The sequence below is a fragment of the Pseudophryne corroboree genome, chromosome 2 (assembly GCF_028390025.1).
Source record: "Pseudophryne corroboree isolate aPseCor3 chromosome 2, aPseCor3.hap2, whole genome shotgun sequence".
Taxonomy (NCBI): domain Eukaryota; kingdom Metazoa; phylum Chordata; class Amphibia; order Anura; family Myobatrachidae; genus Pseudophryne; species Pseudophryne corroboree.
In genome coordinates this window covers 43318440-43335958 of record NC_086445.1, presented here as the reverse complement: position 1 = coordinate 43335958, position 17519 = coordinate 43318440, and the positions used below count along the sequence as shown (strand labels likewise).

The window sequence follows — 17519 nt, the reverse complement described above, 5'->3', positions numbered from 1 at the left end:
GCCTTGGGCTCCTGTTCAGCACAGTGACAGACAAAACGCACTGCAGCGCTGGCTTGCAACTGCAGTGCAGCGGCGCCACACAAGTTTATAAATGGCCCATTCTGAATTAAACTGAACGCAGGGCACGCACTGCCCACTGGGAGATCAAGGAGGCAAAACACTGGAGCCCTGAGGGTCTCAGAAGTCCCCATCCCCAAGGGGTTCTGCAGTGACTACAAGCGGCAACCAGAAGAAGGCAACGGAGCCCTGTGTTGGCAGCATTTATTCTCCTATTGCTTTGGTGCACCAACCATGTCATTGAGGAAGTGGAAGTTACAGGTTCTGAATGTTTAATGACAAAGGACCCCACCACCACCCTGTAAAACCTACCCCCACCCCTCCCAACAGCGCGGCAGAGGAAGGCCAGTCTGTTACATGTGTATATTGCAGCGTTTAAGCATTCACAGTCTCAGAGGGGCTGCGGTCAGGATCCCAGCAGTAAGTATTTTCACGAATATCCTTGTGTGGTCAACATTAAAAGTCGATTCTGAGTCACACAAAGGTACGACAGCAGAAAAACTCTGAACGTAATTGGGTTGCACATGGAATGCCAACGTTACTGTATGCACGTCCTAATGTGTACGCATCGCATCACTTTTTATATACAGGAGAGCAACAGTCATTATCATTGGCACTTGCACCTACCTCTATTGCTAGGTGCAGGAGATCTGTCTAAATCTGGCATCTAGAATGCACAACTCAGAATAGTGGGGAACTCTGGGTCCAAGCCGCACCCACTTGCGTGTCACTGCACAGCTCGGAGATACACGGCTAGCATCTGATCTTACGTGTGACTCGGGCCGTAAATGGTGACTGTATAAATATATTCTCCTTACCGGACTGTACTGAATGGTGGGCTCTGCCAGAACAGCTGCCATTGTTAGTCTTCTCTTCCCAATAATTTTTTAGGTCCACTGAGCTCTCCTGTCAATCTTAAACTAGGTGCACACTATACAATTAGCGGGCTGATTTGCTTGTAAATCGGCCTGTGTTTTGGGGCAGTGTGTAGGCATGAGCGTTTCGTCCCAACGCAGATAAAACGGACCAAATAAAAAAAAAAAAAAGATTTTACTCACCGGTAAATCTATTTCTCGTAGTCCGTAGTGGATGCTGGGAACTCCGTAAGGACCATGGGGAATAGCGGCTCCGCAGGAGACTGGGCACAACTAAAGAAAGCTTTAGGACTACCTGGTGTGCACTGGCTCCTCCCTCTATGACCCTCCTCCAGACCTCAGTTAGGATACTGTGCCTGGAAGAGCTGACACAATAAGGAAAGGATTTTGAATCCCGGGTAAGACTCATACCAGCCACACCAATCACACCGTATAACTCGTGATACTATACCCAGTTAACAGTATGAAATATAACTGAGCCTCTCAACAGATGGCTCAACAATAACCCTTTAGTTAAACAATAACTATATACAAGTATTGCAGACAATCCGCACTTGGGACGGACGCCCAGCATCCACTACGGACTACGAGAAATAGATTTACCGGTGAGTAAAATCTTATTTTCTCTGACGTCCTAGTGGATGCTGGGAACTCCGTAAGGACCATGGGGATTATACCAAAGCTCCTAAACGGGCGGGAGAGTGCGGATGACTCTACAGCACCGAATGAGCGAACTCTAGGTCCTCCTCAGCCAGGGTATCAAACTTGTAGAATTTAGCAAATGTTTTTGACCCCGACCAAGTAGCTGCTCGGCAAAGTTGTAAAGCCGAGACCCCTCGGGCAGCCGCCCAAGAAGAGCCCACCTTCCTCGTGGAATGGGCTTTTACAGATTTAGGATGCGGCAGTCCAGCCGCAGAATGTGCAAGTTAAATCGTGCTACAGATCAAGCGAGCAATAGTCTGCTTTGAAGCAGACGCACCCAACTTGTTTGGCGCATGCAGGATAAATAGCGAGTCAGTCTTTCTGACTCCAGCTGTCCTGGAAACATAGATTTTTAGGGCCCGGACTACATCCAGCAACTTGGAGTCCTCCAAGTCACGAGTAGCCGCAGGCACCACAATAGGCTGGTTCAAATGAAACGCTGAAACCACCTTTGGGAGAAATTGGGGACGAGTCCTCAATTCCGCCCTATCCATATGGAAAATCAGATAAGGGCTTTTACAAGACAAAGCCGCCAATTCTGACACACGCCTGGCCGAAGCCAAGGCCAACAGCATGACCACTTTCCACGTGAGATATTTTAGTTCCACGGTTTTAAGTGGTTCAAACCAATGCGACTTCAGGAAATCCAACACCACGTTGAGATCCCAAGGTGCCACTGGAGGCACAAAAGGGGGCTGAATATGCAGCACTCCCTTAACAAATGTCTGAACTTCAGGTAGTGAAGCCAGTTCTTTTTGGAAGAAAATCGATAGAGCCGAAATCTGGACCTTAATGGAACCCAATTTTAGGCCCATAGTCACCCCCGACTGTAGAAAGTGCAGAAATCGACCTAGCTGAAATTCCTCCGTTGGGGCCTTCCTGGCCTCACACCACGCAACATATTTCCGCCATATGCGGTGATAATGGTTTGCGGTCACTTCTTTCCTAGCTTTAATAAGCGTAGGGATAACTTCCTCCGGAATGCCCTTTTCCTTCAGGATCCGGCGTTCAACCGCCATGCCGTCAAACGCAGCCGCGGTAAGTCTTGGAACAGACAGGGCCCCTGCTGCAGCAGGTCCTGTCTGAGCGGCAGAGGCCATGGGTCCTCTGAGATCATTTCTTGAAGTTCTGGGTACCAAGCTCTTCTTGGCCAATCCGGAACAATGAGTATAGTTCTTACTCCTCTCCTTCTTATTAGTCTCAGTACCTTGGGTATGAGAGGCAGAGGAGGGAACACATACACCGACCGGTACACCCACGGTGTTACCAGAGCGTCCACAGCTATCGCCTGAGGGTCCCTTGACCTGGCGCAATATCTTTTTAGCTTTTTGTTGAGGCGGGACGCCATCATGTCCACCTGTGGCCTTTCCCACCGGTGTACAATCATTTGGAAGACTTCTGGATGAAGTCCCCACTGTCCAGGGTGGAGGTCGTGTCTGCTGAGAAAGTCTGCTTCCCAGTTGTCCACTCCGGGAATGAACACTGCTGACAGTGCTAACACATGATTTTCCACCCATCGGAAAATCCTTGTGGCTTTTGCCATTGCCATCCTGCTTCTTGTGCCGCCCTGTCGGTTTACATGGGCGACCGCCGTGATGTTGTCTGACTGGATCAGCACCGGCTGGTGTTGAAGCAGGGGTCTTGCCTGACTTAGGGCATTGTAAATGGCCCTTAGTTCCAGAATATTTTTGTGTAGGGAAGTCTCCTGACTTGTCCATAGTCCCTGGAAATTTCTTCCCTGTGTGACTGCCCCCCAACCTCGAAGGCTGGCATCCGTGGTCACCAGGACCCAGTCCTGTATGCCGAATCTGCGGCCCTCTAGAAGATGAGCACTCTGCAGCCACCACAACAGCGACACCCTGGTCCTTGGAGACAGGGTTATCAGCCGATGCATCTGAAGATGCGATCCGGACCACTTGTCCAACAGATCCCACTGAAAGATCCTTGCATGGAACCTTCCGAATGGAATTGCTTCGTAAGAAGCCACCATCTTTCCCAGGACTCGCGTGCAGTGGTGCACCGACACCTGTTTTGGTTTTAGGAGGTCTCTGACTAGAGATGACAACTCCTTGGCCTTCTCCTCCGGGAGAAATACTTTTTTCTGTTCTGTGTCCAGAACCATCCCCAGGAACAGTAGACGCGTTGTAGGAACCAGCTGCGACTTTGGAATATTCAGGATCCAGCCGTGCTGTTGTAGCACTTCCCGAGCTAGTGCTACACCGATCAACAACTGTTCCCTGGACCTCGCCTTTATAAGGAGATCGTCCAAGTACGGGATAATTAAAACTCCCTTTCTCCGAAGGAGTATCATCATTTCGGCCATTACCTTGGTAAATACCCTCGGTGCCGTGGACAGACCAAACGGCAACGTCTGGAATTGGTCATGACAGTCCTGTACCACAAATCTGAGGTACTCCTGGTGAGGAGGGTAAATGGGGACATGCAGGTAAGCATCCTTGATGTCCAGTGATACCATGGAATCCCCCTCGTCCAGGCTTGCAATCACCACCCTGAGCGATTCCATCTTGAACTTGAACCTTCTTATATAAGTGTTCAAGGATTTTAAATTTAAAATGGGTCTCACCAAACCGTCCGGTTTCAGTACCACAAACATTGTGGAATAGTAACCCCGTCCTTGTTGAAGGAGGGGTACCTTGATTATCACCTGCTGAGATTACAGCTTGTGAATCGCCTCCAGCACTGCCTCCCTGTCCGGGGGAGCTGTCGGCAAGGCAGATTTGAGGAAACGGCGAGGGGGAGACGTCTCGAATTCCAGCTTGTACCCCTGAGATACTACTTGTAGAATCCAGGGATCCACCCATAAGCGAGCCCACTGGTCGCTGAAGTTCTTGAGACGAGCCCCCACCGTACCTGCCTCCGCCTGTGGAGCCCCAGCGTCATGCGGTGGACTTAGAGGAAGCGGGAGAGGACTTTTGTTCCTGGGAACTGGCTGTATGTTGCAGCTTTTTCCCTCTACCTCTGCCTCTGGGCAGAAAGGACGCGCCTCTAACCCGCTTGCCTTTCTGGGGCCGAAAGGACTGTACCTGATAATACGGTGCTTTCTTTGGCTGTGAGGGAACATGGGGTAAAAATGCTGACTTCCCAGCTGTCGCTGTGGAAACGAGGTCCGAGAGACCATCCCCAAACAACTCCTCACCCTTGTAAGGCAATACTTCCATGTGCCTTTTAGAATCTGCATCTCCTGTCCACTGCCGAGTCCACAATCCTCTCCTGGCAGAAATGGACATTGCGTTTATTTTAGATGCCAGCCGGAAAAATATCCCTCTGTGCATCTCTCATGTACAAGACAGCGTCTTTAATATGCTCTACGGTTAGCAATATAGTGTCCCTGTCTAGGGTATCAATGTTTTCCGACAGGGAATCTGACCACGCAGCTGCAGCACTGCACATCCATGCTGAAGCAATAGCCGGTCTCAGTATAATACCTGAGTGTGTATATACAGACTTCAGGATAGCCTCCTGCTTTCTATCTGCAGGCTCCTTTAGGGCGGCCGTATCCGGAGACGGTAGTGCCACCTTTTTTGACAGACGTGTGAGCGCCTTATCCACCCTAGGGGACGTCTCCCAACGTGACTTGTCCTCTGGCGGGAAAGGGTATGCCATTAGTAACTTTTTAGAAATTACCAGTTTCTTATCGGGGGAAGCCCACGCTTCTTCACACACTTCATTTAATTCATCAGATGGGGGAAAAACCACTGGCAGTTTTTTCTCCCCAAACATAATACCCTTAATTGTGGTACCTGGGGTAATATCAGAAATATGCAACACATTTTTCATTGCCGTAATCATGTAACGGGTGGCTCTATTGGAATGTACACTAGTCTCATCATCGTCGACACTGGAGTCAGTATCCGTGTCGACATCTGTGTCTGCCATCTGAGGTAGCGGGCGTTTTAGAGCCCCTGATGGCTTTAGAGACGTCTGGGCAGGCACAGGCTGAGAAGCCGGCTGTCCCACATCTGCTATGTTGTCAAACCTTTTATGTAAGGAGTCGACACTGTCGCGTAATTCCTTCCACATAACCATCCACTCAGGTGTCGACCCCGCAGGGGGTGACATCACATTTATCGGCACCTGCTCCGCCTCCACATAAGCCTCCTCATCAAACATGTCGACACAGCCGTACCGACACAACGCACACACACAGGGAATGCTCTGACTGAGGACAGGACCCCACAAAGCCCTTTGGGGAGACAGAGAGAGAGTATGCCAGCACACACCAACAGCGCTATATAACACAGGGATTAACACTATAACTGAGTGATTTTTCCCAATAGCTGCTTGTATACACAATATTGCGCCTAAATTTAGTGCCCCCCCTCTCTTTTTTACCCTATGTAGTCTGGAAACTGCAGGGGAGAGCCTGGGAGCGATCCTACCAGCGGAGCTGTGAGGGAAAATGGCGCCAGTGTGCTGAGGGAGATAGCCCCGTCCCTTTTTCGGCGGACTTCTCCCGCTTTTTTCTATGTATATCTGGCAGGGGTATTTTACACACATATATAGTCTCTATGACTATATTAAGTGTTATTTGCCAGCCAAGGTACTCAATATTGCAGCCCAGGGCGCCCCCCCCCAGCGCCCTGCACCTATCAGTGACCGGAGCGTGAGGTGTGCATGGGAAGCAATGGCGCACAGCTGCGCGCTACCTTGATGAAGACCGAAGTCTTCTGCCGCCGATTTCCAGGACCCTCTTCTTGCTTCTGGCTCTGTAAGGGGGACGGCGGCGCTGGGCCTGTGTTCGATCCCTCTGGAGCTAATGGTGTCCAGTAGCCTAGAAGCCCAAGCTAGCTGCAAGCAGGTAGGTTCGCTTCTCTCCCCTTAGTCCCTCGTAGCAGTGAGTCTGTTGCCAGCAGATCTCACTGAAAATAAAAAAACTAAAATAAACTTTCTTTTTCTAAGAGCTCAGGAGAGCCCCTAGGGTGCATCCAGCTCAGCCGGGCACAAAATTCTAACTGAGGTCTGGAGGAGGGTCATAGAGGGAGGAGCCAGTGCACACCAGGTAGTCCTAAAGCTTTCTTTAGTTGTGCCCAGTCTTCTGCGGAGCCGCTATTCCCCATGGTCCTTACGGAGTTCCCAGCATCCACTAGGACGTCAGAGAAATAAAAAAAAAAGGGCCAGAAACGCCCGACTTCGATGACTGAATCAGTCAGACTTGCCAGAAGATATTGGGTAAAAATGTTCCGACATTGGTGGTCAGTCCGACTTGATCGCTCGCTAGCAGTTTGTAGCAGCCGTGCAAACGCTATGCCGCCGCCCAGTGGGAGTGTATTTTAGCTTAGCAGAAGTGCGAACGAAAGGATCGCAGAGCGGCTACAAAGTTTTTTTGTGCAGTTTCAGAGCAGCTCAAAACCTACTCAGCGTTTGCGATCACTTCAGACTTTCATTTCCTGTTTTGACGTCACAAACCCGCCCAGCGTTCGCCCAGCCACGTCTGCGTTTTTCCAAACACTCCCTGAAAACGGTCAGTTTACACCCAGAAACGCCCTCTTCCTGTCAATCACTCTGCGGCCACCAGTGCGATTGAAATGCTTCGCTAGACCATGTGCAAAACGACATCGTTCGTTGTGCCTGTACGACGCGCGTGCGCAATGCGCCGCATGCGCAGAACTGCCTTTTTTTAGCCTGAACGCTGCGCTGCTAACAAATGCAGCTAGCGATCAACTCGGAATGACCACCATTGCACAGTGTGCGGACATTGTGGATAATCTGCCTTTATGCCTACGAGTTTGTGACTACGTCTATAGGAGGATAAATGCAAAGTCACCAGAAAATCGGAAGGTTTTAACAAACACACTAAAAAAAAAAAAGATTTTACTCACCGGTAAATCTATTTCTCGCAGTCCGTAGTGGATGCTGGGGACTCCGTAAGGATCATGGGGAATAGACGGGCTCCGCAGGAGACTGGGCACTCTAAAGAAAGATTTAGGACTACCTGGTGTGCACTGGCTCCTCCCTCTATGCCCCTCCTCCAGACCTCAGTTAAGGAAGCTGACAGTACAAGGAAAGGATTTTGGAATCCAGGGTAAGACTCATACCAGCCACACCAATCACACTGTATAACTCGTGATAAACTTACCCAGTTAACAGTATGAACAACAAACAAGCATCACTCAACTGATGCCACATAACATAACCCTTTAGTAAGAAATAACTATATACACGTATTGCAGAAAGTCCGCACTTGGGACGGGTGCCCAGCATCCACTACGGACTACGAGAAATAGATTTACCGGTGAGTAAAATCTTATTTTCTCTAACGTCCTAGTGGATGCTGGGGACTCCGTAAGGACCATGGGGATTATACCAAAGCTCCCTAACGGGCGGGAGAGTGCGGATGACTCTGCAGCACCGAATGGGCAAACTCAAGGTCCACCTCAGCCAGGGTATCAAACTTGTAGAACTTTGCAAATGTGTTTGAACCCGACCAAGAAGCAGCTCGGCAAAGCTGTAATGCCGAGACCCCTCGGGCAGCCGCCCAAGAAGAGCCCACCTTTCTTGTGGAATGGGCTTTCACTGATTTTGGATGCGGAAATCCAACCGCAGAATGAGCCTGCTGAATCGTGCCACAGATCCAGCGAGCAATAGTTTGCTTTGAAGCAGGAGCACCCAGCTTGTTGGATGCATACAGGACAAACAGCGAGTCAGTCTTCCTGACTCCAGCCGTTCTGGTCACATAAATCTTCAAAGCCCGGACTACGTCAAGCAACTTGGAATCCTCCAAGTCACCAGTAGCCGCAGGCACCACAATAGGTTGGTTCAAATGAAAGGATGACACCACCTTTGGCAGAAATTGCGGACGAGTCCGCAATTCTGCCCTATCCATATGGAAAACCAGATAGGGGCTTTTACATGACAAAGCCGCCAATTCTGACACACGCCTAACTGAAGCTAAGGCCAATAGCATGACCACTTTCCACGTGAGATACTTTAGCTCCACGGTCTTAAGTCGCTCACACCAGTGGGATTTCAGGAAACTCAACACAACGTTAAGATCCCAAGGTGCCACTGGTGGCACAAAAGGGGGCTGAATATGCAGCACTCCCTTAACAAACGTCTGAACCTCAGGTAGTGAAGCCAGTTCTTTTTGGAAGAAAATGGATAGGGACGAAATCTGGACCTTTATGGACCCTAATTTCAGGCCCATAGTCACTCCTGACTGTAGGAAGTGCAGGAATCGACCTAGCTGGAATTCCTCTGTAGGGGCCTTCCTGGCCTCACACCAAGCAACATATTTTCGCCATATACGGTGATAATGCTTTGCTGTCACATCCTTCCTAGCCTTTATCAGCGTAGGAATAACTTCATCCGGAATGCCTTTTTCCGCTAGGATCCGGCGTTCAACCGCCATGCCGTTAAACGCAGCCGCGGTAAGTCTTGGAACAGACAGGGCCCTTGTTGTAACAGGTCCTGTCCGAGAGGCAGAGGCCACGGGTCCTCTGTGAGCATTTCTTGCAATTCCGGGTACCAAGTCCTTCTTGGCCAATCCGGAACAATGAGTATTGTTCTCACTCCTCTTTTTCTTACAATTCTCAGCACCTTTGGTATAAGAGGAAGAGGAGGAAACACATAGACCGACGAACACCCACGGTGTTACTAGTGCGTCCACAGCTATCGCCTGAGGGTCCCTTGACCCGGCGCAATATCTTTTTAGCTTTTTGTTGAGACGGGACGCCATCATGTCCACCTGTGGCAGTTCCCATCGATTTGCAATCTGCGTGAAGACTTCTTGATGAAGTCCCCACTCTCCAGGGTGGAGGTCGTGCCTGCTGAGGAAGTCTGCTTCCCAGTTGTCCACTCCCGGAATGAACACTGCTGACAGTGCTAGTACGTGATTCTCCGCCCAACGAAGAATCCTGGTGGCTTCTGCCATTGCCACCCTGCTTCTTGTGCCGCCCTGGCGGTTTACATGGGCCACTGCCGTGATGTTGTCTGACTCAATCAGCACTGGTTGGTTTCGAAGCAGAGGCTCCGCTTGACTCAGGGCGTTGTATATGGCCCTTAGTTCCAGGATATTGATGTGCAGACAAGTCTCCTGACTTGACCACAGCCCCTGGAAGTTTCTTCCTTGAGTGACTGCCCTCCATCCTCGGAGGCTTGCATCCGTGGTCACCAGGACCCAGTCCTGTATGCCGAACCTGCGGCCCTCGAGGAGGTGAGCACTTTGCAGCCACCACAGAAGAGACACCCTGGCCCTGGGGGACAGGGTGATCAGCCGATGCATCTGAAGATGCGATCCGAACCACTTGTCCAACAGATCCCACTGAAAGATCCTCGCATGGAACCTGCCGAAGGGAATGGCTTCGTATGACGCCACCATCTTTCCCAGGACTCGCGTGCAGTGATGCACCGATACCGGTTTTGGTTTTAGGAGGCCTCTGACCAGAGTCACGAGCTCCTGAGCCTTCTCCTCCGGGAGAAACACCTTTTTCTGGTTTGTGTCCAGAATCATGCTCAGGAAGGGCAGACGCGTCGTAGGAATCAGCTGCGACTTTGGATTATTCAGAATCCAGCCGTGCTGTTGCAACACTTCCTGAGAGAGTGCTACGCTGATCAGCAACCGCTCCCTGGACCTCTCCTTTATGAGGAGATCGTCCAAGTATGGGATAATCGTAACCCCTTGCTTCCGAAGGAGCACCATCATTTCCGCCATCACCTTGGTAAATATTCTCGGTGCCGTGGACAGGCCAAACGGCAACGTCTGGAATTGGTAATGACAGTCCTGTACCACAAACCTGAGGTACTCCTGATGAGGTGGATAAATGGGGACATGCAAGTACGCATCCTTGATGTCCAGAGACACCATAAAATCCCCCTCTTCCAGGCTTGCAATGACCGCTCTGACCATCTTGAACTTGAATCTTTTCAGATAAATGTTCAGGGATTTTAAATTCAATATGGGTCTGACCGAACCGTCCGGTTTCGGTACCACAAACATTGTGGAATAGTATCCTCTTCCTTGTTGAAGGAGGGGAACCTTTACCACCACCTGCTGGAGATATAACTTGTGAATTGCTGCTAACACTACTTCCCTTTCTATGGGGGAAGCTGGCAGGGCCGATTTGAGGCAACGGTGAGGGGGCATCACTTCGAATTCCAGCTTTTATCCCTGAGACACAATCTGTATAGCCCAGGGATCCACCTGTGAGCGAACCCACTGGTGGCTGAAATTTCGGAGACGCGCCCCCACCGCTCCTGGCTCCTGTGGAGCCCCAGCGTCATGCGGTGGATTTAGTGGAAGCCGGGGAGGACTTCTGTTCCTGGGAACTAGCTGAATGGTGCAGCTTCTTTCCTCTACCCCTGCCTCTGGCCAGAAAGGACGCACCTCTGACTTTCTTGCTTCTCTGTGATCGAAAGGACTCCATTTGGTAATACGGTGCTTTCTTAGGCTGTGAGGAAATATATGGCAAAAAGTTTGACTTCCCAGCCGTAGCTGTGGAAACTAGGTCCGAGAGACCGTCCCCAAACAATTCCTCACCCTTGTAAGGTAACACCTCCATGTGCCTTTTGGAGTCGGCATCACCTGTCCATTGCCAAGTCCACATGACCCTTCTGGCAGAAATTGACATTGCATTTATTCTAGAGCCCAGTAGGCAAATGTCCCTCTGGGCATCCCTCATATATAGGACAGCGTCTTTTATATGCCCCAGGGTCAGTAAAATGGTATCCTTGTCTAAGGTATCCATTTCCTCAGACAGATTATCTGTCCATGCTGCTACAGCACTACACATCCAGGCCGACGCAATAGTCGGCCTCAGTATAGTACCTGAGTGTGCATGAACAGACTTCAGGATACTTTCCTGCTTCCTATCTGCAGGATCCTTTAGGGCGGCCGTATTCTGTGACGGCAGGGCCACCTTTTTAGAGAAGCGTGTCAGAGCTTTATCTACCCTAGGGGGGGATTCCCAGCGCATCCTGTCCGTTGGCGGGAAAGGGTATGCCATAAGTAACCTTTTGGAAATCAGCACTTTCTTATCGTGGGAATCCCATGCTTTTTCACATAATTCATTTAACTCATGTGAAGGGGGAAAAGTCACCTCTTGATTTTTCTCCCCATACATATACACCCTTTTGTCAGGGACAGGATTTTCCTCAGATATGTGCATTACATCCTTCATTGCTATAATCATGTATCGGATGGCTTTAGTCATTTTAGGCTGCAACTTTGCCTCATCGTCATCGACACTGGAGTCAGAATCCGTGTCGACATCTGTGTCAAGCAACTGGGATAGTGGGCGCTTTTGAGACCCTGACGGCCTCTGAGCTGCAGAATCAGACACGGGTTGAGACCTTGACTGATTATCCAACCTTTTATGCAAGGAGCTTACGTTATCATTTAACACCTTCCACATATCCATCCAATCAGGTGTCGGTGCCGGCGACACCACCACAGTCACTTGCAATTGTTCTGCCTCCACGTAACCGTCCTCGTCAAACATGTCGACACAAATGTACCGACACACCGCACACACACAGGGAATGCTCTAATTGAGGACAGGACCCCACAAGGCCTTTTGGGGAGACAGAGAGAGAGTATGCCAGCACACACCCCAGCGCTATATAACCCAGGAATAACACAGTAACTTAGTGTTTACCCAGTAGCTGCTGTTTATGATAATTTGTGCCTAAATTTATGTGCCCCCCTCTCTTTTTACCCTTTTTCTACCTTGATACTGCAGGGGAGAGCCTGGGGAGCTTCCTCTCAGCGGAGCTGTGAAGAGAAAATGGCGCTGGTTAGTGCTGAGGAAGAAGGCCTCGCCCCCTCAGCGGCGGGCTTCTGTCCCGGGTCTGTGTAATAAAATGGCGGGGGCTCGTACATATATACAGTGCCCAGCTGTATATATGTGTCTTTTTGCCAAGAGGTATCCTAATTGCTGCCCAGAGCGCCCCCCCCCCCCTGCGCCCTGCACCCTACAGTGACCCTGCAGTGCTGTGCGCTACCTCATGTGAAGACAGGAGTCTTCTGCCGCCGATTTCGATGTCTTCTTGCTTCTGCCGGCTTCTGACTTCTGCGAGGGGGACGGCGGCGCGGCTCCGGGAACGGACGACAAGGTCAGGTCATGTGTTCGATCCCTCTGGAGCTAATGGTGTCCAGTAGCCTAAGAAGCGCAACCTAGCCGCAGTTAGTAGGTTTGCTTCTCTCTCCTCAGTCCCACGTAGCAGTGAGTCTGTTGCCAGCAGAAGCTCTCTGAAAATAAAAAAACCTAACTAAAATACTTTCTTATTAGCAAGCTCAGGAGAGCTCACTAAAAGCACCCAGCTCTGGCCGGGCACAGATTCTAACCGAGGTCTGGAGGAGGGGCATAGAGGGAGGAGCCAGTGCACACCAGTAGTACTAAATCTTTCTTAGAGTGCCCAGTCTCCTGCGGAGCCCGTCTATTCCCCATGGTCCTTACGGAGTCCCCAGCATCCACTAGGACGTTAGAGAAAAAAGGATGATATTGAAAGAAACACTGTACAGATTGTCAGTTTGACCAAAACAATTGCATAATGTGTCCTTATCTTTAGGGATGTCATCATAATCCTCCCAATACAGCAATATAAGATTTGTATGTAAAGGCAAGATCTGTGTGACACATCACTGGCGTATAGATGGTGTAATCTGAAGAGTTTATGCATTGGCTGAAAGCGTATGATACAGAACAATGAACATTGGAATTTCCATCCACACCCCAGCTATTTGGACTAGCTGGTAAATGTAACCATTTACAAACAGATCTGACAAATCCAAGTGGCAACACCAGAAGTGACGCTGTCTGGATGGAAAATGGAAAAGATCAATACATATATCATATGACTGAGTATGCGTTGGCAGCCCCATAGCGCTGTGTACAAAATTTCATAGCCCAGAGCAAAATCAGGCCGCAAGGGGGGGGGGGGGGGGGGGGGGGGGGAGAGTGTGTCGAGGTTCTGTTTCCATGGCGTTACAACGGCAACTCACCCCACTTGCGACTAATTAAATATACACTCACCAACAGGGTCAAAATAGCGCAGTGGCGTCAACTGGGCTGAGAGGAACATACTGGTAATATCTTGTGTCTCACATCAGGATGGACTGTGACCATTTTTAACTTACTCTCGCTCCTTCTCCGTCAGTTTGTCGTTGATATTATCTTTGATCGCGGACCTGGAGCCCTTGTGGAGAATGGGATAGCGCAACGGCACTTGCAGAAAGAAGGAGATCATGGAGACGAGGTGAGCGGTGTATCCCAGGGCAACAGCCACACTGCCATCATCTTTCGCTGCAAACAAAGCAAGCACGCATAAACCAAAGAGCTGCCAGACTGGCGTACTACAGGACGATGGGTAGCAATGTACAAATGCATGAGATCATCCACTCAGTGGCCCTCATTCCGAGTTGATCGCTCGGTATTTTTCATCGCATCGCAGTGAAATTCCGCTTAGTACGCATGCGCAATATTCGCACTGCGACTGCGCCAAGTAATTTTACAATGGAGATAGTATTTTTACTTTTTCATCGCTCCGGCGATCGTAATGTGATTAACAGGAAAATAAGATTTTACTTACCGATAAATCTATTTCTCGGAGTCCGTAGTGGATGCTGGGGTTCCTGAAAGGACCATGGGGAATAGCGGCTCCGCAGGAGACGGGGCACAAAAAGTAAAGCTTTTCCAGATCAGGTGGTGTGTACTGGCTCCTCCCCCCACGACCCTCCTCCAGACTCCAGTTAGGTACTGTGCCCGGACGAGCGTACACAATAAGGGAGGATTTTGAATCCCGGGTAAGACTCATACCAGCCACACCAATCACACCGTACAACTTGTGATCTAAACCCAGTTAACAGTATGATAACAGCGGAGCCTCTGAAAGATGGCTTCCTTCAACAATAACCCGAATTAGTTAACAATAACTATGTACAATTATTGCAGATAATCCGCACTTGGGATGGGCGCCCAGCATCCACTACGGACTCCGAGAAATAGATTTATCGGTAAGTAAAATCTTATTTTCTCTATCGTCCTAGTGGATGCTGGGGTTCCTGAAAGGACCATGGGGATTATACCAAAGCTCCCAAACGGGCGGGAGAGTGCGGATGACTCTGCAGCACCGAATGAGAGAACTCCAGGTCCTCCTTAGCCAGAGTATCAAATTTGTAAAATTTTACAAACGTGTTCTCCCCTGACCACGTAGCTGCTCGGCAGAGTTGTAATGCCGAGACCCCTCGGGCAGCCGCCCAAGATGAGCCCACCTTCCTTGTGGAGTGGGCCTTTACAGATTTAGGCTGTGGCAGGCCTGCCACAGAATGTGCAAGTTGGATTGTGCTACAGATCCAACGAGCAATCGTCTGCTTAGATGCAGGAGCACCCATCTTGTTGGGTGCATACAATATAAACAACGAGTCAGATTTTCTGACTCCAGCTGTCCTTGCAATATATATTTTTAATGCTCTGACAACGTCCAGTAACTTGGAGTCCTCCAAGTCACTTGTAGCCGCAGGCACTACAATAGGCTGGTTCAGATGAAATGCTGACACCACCTTAGGGAGAAAATGCGGACGAGTCCGCAGTTCTGCCCTGTCCGAATGGAAAATCAGATATGGGCTTTTGTAAGATAAAGCTGCCAGTTCTGACACTCTCCTGGCCGAAGCCAGGGCTAGAAGCATGGTCACTTTCCATGTGAGATATTTCAAATCCACCTTTTTTAGTGGTTCAAACCAATGAGATTTTAGGAAGTCCAAAACCACATTGAGATCCCACGGTGCCACTGGAGGCACCACAGGAGGCTGTATATGCAGCACTCCCTTAACAAAGGTCTGGACTTCAGGGACTGAAGCCAATTCTTTTTGAAAGAAAATCGACAGGGCCGAAATTTGAACCTTAATAGATCCCAATTTGAGACCCATAGACAATCCTGATTGCAGGAAATGTAGGAATCGACCCAGTTGAAATTCCTCCGTCGGAGCACTCCGATCTTCGCACCACGCAACATATTTTCGCCAAATTCGGTGATAATGTTGCACGGTTACTTCCTTCCTTGCTTTAATCAAAGTAGGAATGACTTCTTCCGGCATGCCTTTTTCCTTTAGGATCCGGCGTTCAACCGCCATGCCGTCAAACGCAGCCGCGGTAAGTCTTGAAACAGACAGGGACCCTGCTGAAGCAAGTCCCTCCTTAGAGGTAGAGGCCACGGATCTTCCGTGATCATCTCTTGAAGTTCCGGGTACCAAGTCCTTCTTGGCCAATCCGGAACCACTTCTATCGTTCTCACGCCTCTTTGCCGTATAATTCTCAATACTTTTGGTATGAGAGGCAGAGGAGGAAACACATACACCGACTGGTACACCCAAGGCGTTACCAGCGCGTCCACAGCTATTGCCTGCGGATCTCTTGACCTGGCGCAATACCTGTCCAGTTTTTTGTTGAGGCGAGACGCCATCATGTCCACCATTGGTCTTTCCCAACGGGTTACCAGCATGTGGAAGACTTCTGGATGAAGTCCCCACTCTCCCGGGTGAAGATCGTGTCTGCTGAGGAAGTCTGCTTCCCAGTTGTCCACTCCCGGGATGAACACTGCTGACAGTGCTATCACATGATTCTCTGCCCAGCGAAGAATCCTTGCAGCTTCTGCCATTGCACTCCTGCTTCTTGTGCCGCCCTGTCTGTTCACATGGGCGACTGCCGTGATGTTGTCCGACTGGATCAACACCGGTTTTCCTTGAAGCAGAGGTTCTGCCTGGCTTAGAGCATTGTATATTGCTCTTAGTTCCAGAATGTTTATGTGAAGAGACGTTTCCAGGCTCGTCCATACTCCCTGGAAGTTTCTTCCTTGTGTGACTGCTCCCCAGCCTCTCAGGCTGGCGTCCGTGGTCACCAGGATCCAATCCTGTATGCCGAATCTGCGGCCCTCCAATAGATGAGGACTCTGCAACCACCACAGAAGAGACACCCTTGTCCTTGGAGACAGGGTTATCCGTAGGTGCATCTGAAGATGCGACCCTGACCATTTGTCCAACAGATCCCTTTGGAAAATTCTTGCGTGGAATCTGCCGAATGGAATTGCTTCGTAAGAAGCCACCATTTTTCCCAGGACTCTTGTGCATTGATGTACAGACACCTTTCCTGGTTTTAGGAGGTTCCTGACCAGCTCGGATAACTCCTTGGCTTTTTCCTCCGGGAGAAAAACCTTTTTCTGAACCGTGTCCAGAATCATCCCTAGGAACAGCAGACGAGTTGTCGGCATTAACTGGGATTTTGGAATATTCAGAATCCACCCGTGCTGTTTTAGCACTTCTTGAGACAGTGCTAATCCCATCTCTAGCTGTTCTCTGGACCTTGCCCTTATTAGGAGATCGTCCAAGTATGGGATAATTAATACGCCTTTTCTTCGAAGAAGAATCATCATCTCGGCCATTACCTTTGTAAAGACCCGAGGTGCCGTGGACAATCCGAACGGCAGCGTCTGAAACTGATAGTGACAGTTTTGTACAACGAACCTGAGGTACCCCTGGTGTGAGGGGTAAATTGGAACGTGGAGATACGCATCCTTGATGTCCAAGGATACCATAAAGTCCCCCTCTTCCAGGTTCGCTATCACTGCTCTGAGTGACTCCATCTTGAACTTGAACTTCTTTATGTACAGGTTCAAGGACTTCAGATTTAGAATAGGCCTTACCGAGCCATCCGGCTTCGGTACCACAAAAAGAGTGGAATAATACCCCTTCCCTTGTTGCAGAAGAGGTACCTTGACTATCACCTGCTGAGAGTACAGCTTGTGAATGGCTTCCAAAACCGTCTCCCTTTCGGAGGGGGACGTTGGTAAAGCAGACTTCAGGAAACGGCGAGGTGGATCTGTCTCTAATTCCAACCTGTACCCCTGAGATATTATCTGCAGGATCCAGGGATCTAC

The 17519-nt window shown here is 49.8% G+C and overlaps 1 protein-coding gene across 2 annotated transcripts in view; it reads right to left on the bottom strand.

Annotated features, from left to right (window-relative positions):
• Positions 1 to 17519, bottom strand: part of UVRAG (UV radiation resistance associated) — a 138038-nt gene that overhangs the window by 49074 nt on the left and 71445 nt on the right. For both annotated transcript variants that reach the window (XM_063951244.1, XM_063951243.1), the window contains exon 12: positions 13729 to 13894. In XM_063951244.1, the coding sequence (XP_063807314.1) occupies positions 13729 to 13894 (166 nt within the window). The remainder of the gene's footprint in view (positions 1 to 13728; positions 13895 to 17519) is intronic.